At 39.6% G+C, this 8,141-nt stretch overlaps 1 protein-coding gene across 4 annotated transcripts; it reads right to left on the bottom strand.

Annotated features, from left to right (window-relative positions):
* Positions 1–2,201: 2,201 nt before the first annotated feature.
* Positions 2,202–6,387, bottom strand: LOC119286623 (transcription factor RSL3-like). 4 transcript variants are annotated; one of them, XM_037566028.1, is made up of 8 exons: positions 5,602–6,387; positions 5,044–5,503; positions 4,877–4,962; positions 3,582–4,799; positions 3,269–3,490; positions 3,123–3,188; positions 2,958–3,023; positions 2,202–2,862 (listed from the first exon to the last, which is right to left on the bottom strand). In XM_037566028.1, exons 4-8 carry the CDS (start codon positions 4,074–4,076, stop codon positions 2,773–2,775), a joined length of 939 nt encoding a protein of 312 aa, XP_037421925.1. In that variant the 5' UTR covers positions 4,077–4,799; positions 4,877–4,962; positions 5,044–5,503; positions 5,602–6,387; the 3' UTR covers positions 2,202–2,772. The 4 variants fall into 4 exon arrangements, with proteins under 4 accessions (XP_037421925.1, XP_037421926.1, XP_037421923.1 ...); XM_037566029.1 differs by having other exon boundaries at positions 3,582–4,133; XM_037566026.1 differs by having other exon boundaries at positions 3,582–4,962.
* Between the last annotated feature and the right edge of the window lie 1,754 nt (positions 6,388–8,141).

Here is an 8,141-nt window from a genome sequence, read left to right as displayed (position 1 = left end):
ATCAATGTGGACGCTGCAGTGGCCGGGAGATCGGGTGTGGGAGCAGTGGGAGCTATTGCTAGAGACGGCGCGAGATCTTTTCTGGGTGCCTCAACCTTTGGCTTCAAATCCATCACTGATCCCACCACTCTTGAAGCACTTGCGGTTAGAGAATCATTGGCATTGGCAGACGATTTACAGCTCCGCTCTATTAAGGTGGCATCTGATTGCAAGATCGTGGTTGACGACATCAAGCAGCAAGATGGAGGGGGTTATGGTGCAATTATTCAGGAAACACTAGAACATTCCCGTAGTTTTACCTCTTGTATTTTTTATCATGAGTTTAGGAGCTCGAATGTCGAGGCTCACAATTTAGCGAAGCATGCTTTAAAGTTAGGAGGTGGCTGCCATGTCTGGTTAGACCACCCGATAACCTCTCTTTCGTCCCTGTAACTTTGGTGACGGATCAATAAAAGCTTCGTGAATTGTCTAAAAAAAGCAATTGACACCTCCTAGTCATGCTTTTTGCTCCCCTAAAAAAAGTCATGCTTTATGCACCCGGCACCCCTAAAAAAGGTCATGCTCTATGCGTGCAATTACATCTGCACATATCTCGCAACAAATATAGCAGTGAAGCAAATATTCCATCCTAGTAAGATACACAAATATTGCAAGAGAGTGAATTTTTAGAATCGTGTTGCCTATGGATGCTTCCCATTTCGAAATATGTGAGATTAAGAGGCGGAACAGGTTTTACCGGGCAAAAAGTCATGTTAGTATAACATGTGCTATGGTTTTTGTAATTCCCGTACCAAACAAAGTCTAGTCCTGACCAATGCCATGATCGGTTCGGTTGTATATCTTGGAGCTCGTTTTCGTGGACTGTTTTGAATTGGTCTTGTTCACACCGACCGGTTGAGCAATTTTTCTCATGTTTGATCGTTTGTGCATAGGATTAGTAGGAAATGTTTTAGTATTGGTTTCTGGCATTGGTCTTGAATAGAAATCTATCGGTGAAGAGGTACCATAGTCTTGTCGAGCTTTATTCGTACTTCCTCAGTCTGAGTTTTATAAGTCCCACTTGAATGTATTTTGGATCAAAATTTGACCATAAATTTAATAAAATATAATTTATATGTAATAAAAATTAGACCATTGAGAAGTTCTTTCATACATGAATTCAACATAATATTTTTGTGTCAAATAAATTAAATTTTACTAGTCAATTTATGGTTAAAATTTGAGCCAGAATATAAGAGGGACTAATAAGCCTGGACGGAGGTAGTACTATTCAATCTAGGTCTGTGTCCATGTTTAGTGAGTGAAACCGTCCTAGAAACAACTTAGTTTGTTTCGTGCCAAAAAAAACATCGGGCCTTTCTAGGACTGTCACAGCCATAGTTTCTAGCTGCGTGTGCCGATGCTCATGTGAGATATGCTCTTCAAGTATGAACTTTTTGATATTACTTCATGGGTAATACTATCTGTTACTACTATGTTGATGAATAGCGTTGGACGGTTGCTAATAGAACTCAGGCTCCATGGAGCCTGAATTTTGGAAACCTCAAAAATTAACATTTCAAATTTCAAAATTTATCAAAAACAATTACTCCATGTGTGTAAAGTTTCATGATGAAATATGTTTTGACGTGCTAAAAATCATGAATTTCATGATTTTTTTTATGTAGCTCACATCAAAACATATTTCATAAGAAAAATTTATGGACATTAAGTATACATCCTTTGATCCTTATGTAAATGTGTGATTTTTGGAAATTTAAAAAGTTGTTTTTTTGATTTTTTGCAAATCCAAAATTTATTACTCAGATTCAAGGCGCTATATTGCAGGTGGCACTCAGAACTAGAGATCCAAATATCATCATAGAGAATGTTTGTTCACGCAGGTGTAACTTTTTTCTGAATCGGATGTATATAGATACATTTTGGTGCGTTTGTTCACTCAAATATCCAAAACAACTTATATTTGTGAACGGATCAAGTACAAGACAAGCATCATGGACTGTATTGCCTGTGAAAACAGGGTAAAAGGGACCGGAAAATTTAACCGATTAAAGAAACATGAACCAACAGGTGGACCAAATAATGCCGGACCGATGATTCAATGACACCAGCAATACAACAGTATACAAATATTCCACTAACAACCAACGATGAAAAGAATATGAGGAAGGCACCACACTTTGTCACGACAACAGCAAGAATTGAGGTTTCAACACAAACTGTATAGCAGAAAATGACGTGATCACAGTAATCATTACAAAACATGTTATATGACAACTGCCACATCATGCCACGATCTTACATTATTAGCTGTCTGACAACCGCCCAAGTTCCAGCTAACCACATTATATACGCTATAAACACTGTATTTAGTGAAGACACAAATTTGCTACTAGAGCAAACCTGAAAAAATAAGAAGAAAAACGACACGGCCTTCTCATGCGAAGTCGCATCTGAAGTAAGGAGAAAAAGAACAGGTTGCCCTTCCTTGTCTTCACAAGTTGCAGAGCCTCTTCCGACATTCAGTATTCGTCTTTTTCGCGTATTTTCCGGGCCATACATGACACTCCTTTAGTAACCGGAGTTACAAAAAAAGCTTCTGGAGAACATTGTATTCAGCCTCTATTTACGCCTGAGAGAGATACAACTGCCCGGAATAGCTTATTGATCAGAAACCACTTGCGCGTTAGTAACGAACACTTGAGCCAATTAACCCAAATCACGTTTTTAAGTATATAGCTGCTGTTTTTTTAGACTGTTAGAAGTGTCTTATCAGTGCTGAGAGAGGTTCAAGTCGATTCCAATGTTCATCCCGTTGTACGCAATTGGCGCATACATCCACATTTCATCAGAGCTGAGGAGCTGCACATAGTAGTAAATAAACCATTAAATAACTCTTTAACACGCGCATTCAAAATGGATGAAGTTCTGAACTGAACTGTGGAAAAGCCTCTCACCTTAATTTGAAGCTGCAAAAACTTCACATACTCCACTGCCTCTTCAAGCATAGTGCTGATATCTACCTGCAAGATAGCACAAGGGTTGATCTTTGAGTTGTTGCCCTTCATTTTACAGTACTATCCCCCCAAAAGCTATGAAGGACATGTTGCTGAGATGCTTACTTTGGTTCCATTCGGAACAAGGTTCTGTAGTACCTTCAGCCTCTCATTGATCTTTTCTCTTCTTTTCTGTATCCAACCAACAAGAGCATGAGTAACTGTTAATTTTAATTAACAGCAGAAAACTGAGAGGATGACGTGTAGCATACCCTTGCATAGAGGCTCTGGGGATCTGTTGTCTGGCGGCCAGCCTGAGCCTTGCTCTTCGGCTTAGAGGCAACAGGAGGCTCTTGAGAAGCATTAGAGTCAATTTCAGACGTGCAGCAGCTCAAGCTTTGCTTGTTTGTGTCAGTAGTGGTGCCATCGTCACCTTCACATTGCATGGCCTTCTTTGTCCGCTTCGAGTCGGCCTTCCTTGAGTATTTCCGACCCTGCATTTCAAAAAGATTCAAGCAGTAAGCATTCGCACCGGGCAACTAAAACGACCCTTGTACAAAAAAGAACAAAGCATTGAACACTCACACTTGTTTGGTCAGCTATTTTCCCCTGATCCTGGCGCTTTCTCTTGTTGGACGTGTCGATGGAGTCGAGCAGGTTCATGCTCAAGTCTCCAAGATCGTCGCAGCTTGAATCGCCATTCCCATATGAAGGGTTGAAGATGGCATCCATAAACTGAGCCGCACCTTGCTCCTGAACCATGTTCAGGTCAAGTGCTGCGGTACAGGAGCCAATCCCATTTGAGTCGCCCAAATAGAAGCCCCCATAATCCGACGGCATATCAAGGACGAGACTACCAACACTGTTGCTACTAGCGGAACTGTATGCATTAGAGCTACCGTTACAGTGGGCATAGTATGCATGTGTGGCCTGAACAGACCAAGGCAGCTCCTGGTGTTCTTCCTCGCCGTTGGAGGGGAAGGTGCCAAGCAGCTGCTCCATCATCTCCGACTCCTCCGCCTGCGACGTCAGGCCAAGCGAGTCCCAGCCCGCTTCAGTAATCACTCCTCCAGACTCCATCCTGATATAAGTGTAGGGTGTGAGAGAGGACTTGGCTGTTTGATACACTTGTGCTTCCTGAAGCAAAAATGCAGGTTAGGACAGGTGCATTTATACTGATGAGAATGCTGAAGGAAAACAGAGCAGCTGCAGGATTAAGAAATGCAGGATCATGCTTAGAGAAATGGACACCCACGGCTGGGTATGACCTGTGCTGACAACGACCCTTCCAAGTATGGCCTGGGGATGGGCAAATAATGAGTTTAGAAAACTTCAACTGCTAGTTGGTAGACAACAAGATAGTGAATTATCCAAGATCACACATCTTCAGAAGTCAAGCCAATCAAAGCTCGAGTGGCAAGTGTCCCAAGGCCGGTTACAATGATTGCAGAGAATTCTCCCGCAACGTCGATGCACCAATAGGGCAAGGAAAAAAACATGCCTCTGAGGTTCAAATCAAAGCCAGGACAAACATGGGCTTATCTTAGCAATTAATACAGGATCAGGCATTATGAATTGTGGAGAATGTTGTTGGAATGGAATAATTCACTCCCAATAAACTAGAGTTGCAAGGAGAGGCTTGCACGACCATGATGGAGGGAATCTGGACATTTTTAAATGCTTAAAAGGGATTGGACAATGCCTCCAGTCCTCCGTGTATCCCGATTGCTTGTCATCTTATACTCAAAATGTACAGCTTTCCATCACCCCTATTTCAACAGCATCTGCCCGCAACCTTCGTGTCTGTTTCATACTTATGATACCACATCATCAAATTGAAACAAAGCCACTGATACACAATAATTGCACCAATCATTTACCTTTCGCGAACGAGTGTATAGAAGAAAGAGCTCCGAGTACCCAAACAGTGTGATATAGATCTAGACAAACTGAGAACTGAGGAAACCTGTACACGGTTGTAACTATCATCAGTATAACATGACATCTGTCCGGTGGTCAACCAGGTAACAGTTTCAGCCAAGATTACCAGAGACATCACAGATTCACAGGTGGGCACTTCCAATCTTCTTTTCAGATTATGGCGTATCTTCAAAATCAGAGAGCATGTGAAATCCAAATGACTCTGCACAACATCGGTCTTGCAATGACCCGGCAAATCTGAGTCATTGGGTGATCTGATGCCGATATCCTCATCAATCGGAACTGATTTTCGTATATTCAGGGAATTAGGAGCTGCACATGACTCGAATCTACCAGTCGTGCAAGGAATGAGCTGTACTTTTGCACTGCCCCTTCGCCACCAAAAAAGGACTTATTCTTCTTGCCTCTTTGTTCCACACAGAGGATCAAGGAGAGAATAAACAATGATATCTAAGATGCTGGCAAAAGGAAATGAATTGGAAGGAGCAAGATAATGTGTTTTGTTTATAGACCTGTTTGTTGTTGCCCTTTTAGCTGCATGAAAGAATCAGGAACTTCCAAACATTCTGCAGCCAAATTGCAAAATGATTTGTGAAATACCTACATAGTAATCTTGTGTCTCTGATAGGCATAGAAATGAAGAATATGGAGTCTTAGAACATACCCAAAATACAAAGTAACTTTCCGACTTCTAGAAGGTCCACTTGCATCATGAGGAAGCGAAATTACAAAATTGTTTCCTTTGAACCCATTCAAATCTGAAGGGACAAACATGAAATTCTCCTTAGCCCACAGATCAAGCATAGGACTACCCCTAATAAAATATGTATGGATAAATAACCTTGTTGTTGTCTTATTAAGATTAAATAACACTAATAAAGCTACTTATGTATGGAGCTTGAGTATGAGTACTGCTCATGCGCACAAATATTACTATCCCCTTTTTTTCCAAGTGATCACTATCCCCTTTTTGGTTCTACATATCAAGGACGAATTTCATATTATTATTTTTGCATGTTAACTTGGATCACTTTATGTGCACTATAATAATGGATCTTTTCAGAACACTGTATCATGGAAATTTACCCAATGGGGATGGCAGCTTCACTTGGCAGCCAATTCCGATTCTTTGCTCAAATGTTTACACAACATATTTCTCATTGTTACTTTCAGTTTATAAAATGGTGTGTCACTTTCAATTGAGAAAAAGGATAATGGCAAGTCGAACCAAATAATGGAATATTACTGATTGACTTGCATAGAAGTGTCGATATGATAGATACCCAGGAACACAACTCTCCGACACAATATATTTCAGAAGTATTCGATTAACTAGTCAGACAATAACATGTAAGACTTTTGATACATGGAAAGTTTTTACTTATAAATACTAATTTACTGAACTATATACATTGTGAACAACCTGCTAATTAAGTAGTCAGACAATAACATGTACTCCCTCCGTTTCTAGATAAGGGCAGCCCGGTGCATGTAGCTCCCGCTTGCGCAGGGTCCAGGGAAGGGTCCGACCACTTTGGGTTTATTGTACGCAGCCTTTCCCTACATTTCTGCAAGAGGCTGTTTCCAGGACTTGAACCCGTGGCCTCATGGTCAGAAGGCAGCAGCTTTACCACTGCACCAAGGTTCCCTCCATTTCTAGATATAAGACCTTCTAGAGATTTCGATACGGACTACATTCGGATGTATATAGACGTATTTTAGAGTATTTTAGAGTGTAGATTCACTCATTTTGCTCCATATGTAGTCCGTACTGGAATATCTAGAAAGCCTTATATTTAGAAATGGAGGCAGTAAGACTTTTGATACATGGAAAGTTTTTACTTATAAATACTAATTTACTGAACTATATACATTTACATAACAAGCAATGGTGAAGAAAAGTATATCGACCATGTGAAATAGCATCCAAAACAAAGACCTTACCTGCAGAGTCGTTGCTACAAAAAAAGTTTGCTCCAGCCATGCTACAGGAAAACTAACTAGCACAGTAACGTAACTCAAATGAAACTGAGGTCAAAGTGTTTATAAGTAAAAGTTCCAGTAGGTTCTGCATGTTCTCGTGCCGCAGCATGCACTTGAAACCTATCTATCTTAGTTAATACGAATATTCTCAATAAATATACATTATAATAACTGCATAAACATTCTTTTAGATAACATGAATATTCTCAATAAATATACATTAAAATAACTGCATAAACATTCCTCACCTATTTAAGCTCAAGTGGATAAAATACATTTTGATATTTCCACATCTATGATGATATTATCATGAAAATAAAGCAACAGAAAATGAGAATAACATGAAGGCCGGTTTCATTTTATCTTGTAGGGATATCAAATAAGTGTGAAACACAGACTATAAAGACTTGCAATGATCTTGGCTAACCCAAAGCCCATCTGAATTTTACCACTCCCGAAAATACCACCAAACAAGTTGATTAAAAACAGAAGAACATGTATCATACTTTCATATTTCATATGCATTGTGAACGCAAAAAACTGAGAAGTCAAACAAAACAAAAATACATTAATAAACCAGAGAACGAACCAGAAGTCAGAGAATATGCATAAAGACCTGAAGCCTGAAGGTCAAAGGTTAATAAAGTAGTGCAGAAGTGTTTCCAAGCCTACAACCATTTCAAGTCAAACAGAACATAGCATCTTCGATTAGCACAACCAAAAAAGAAAGCATCAACAGTTAATTTTTAACTCAAAATTTTGCTAGGAGGGCCTAGATACATCTCCTAACAAGACCCAGTAGCAAAGCAATTTAAGAACAAGTGGTACTGAAGAAGTGAAGAGTTAAGAGCCCTTGAAGAACAATACTCAGGACAACTTAATACTCCTATTTCACCATTAGGCTTAAAGTTTACTTACATGCAACATCAGTTTTCTTTGCATTGCCTCTTACGTAGGTATGTAGGCTGAGTGGCTAACCCACTTTAATGCAATGAACAACTTAGGCTTATCATTGCAGCCTCCCTCATAGTCTTTGATATATGTACCTATATCTTTGACAAGTTTGTACAGTCACATCGAATTATTATGTTTTCTTAGATTTTGCAACATTAACATAATATTGACCAGTAAAAAAATGACAAAATTATAATATTTGGAGCTATATTTTTTTTATCATCACTCCAGAAAATGAAGAAAGTAATTAAAACTTTTGGCTGAAGA

The sequence above is a fragment of the Triticum dicoccoides genome, chromosome 4A (genome assembly GCF_002162155.2).
Source record: "Triticum dicoccoides isolate Atlit2015 ecotype Zavitan chromosome 4A, WEW_v2.0, whole genome shotgun sequence".
NCBI lineage: Eukaryota > Viridiplantae > Streptophyta > Magnoliopsida > Poales > Poaceae > Triticum > Triticum dicoccoides.
This window is presented reverse-complemented; position numbering and strand designations above follow the sequence as displayed.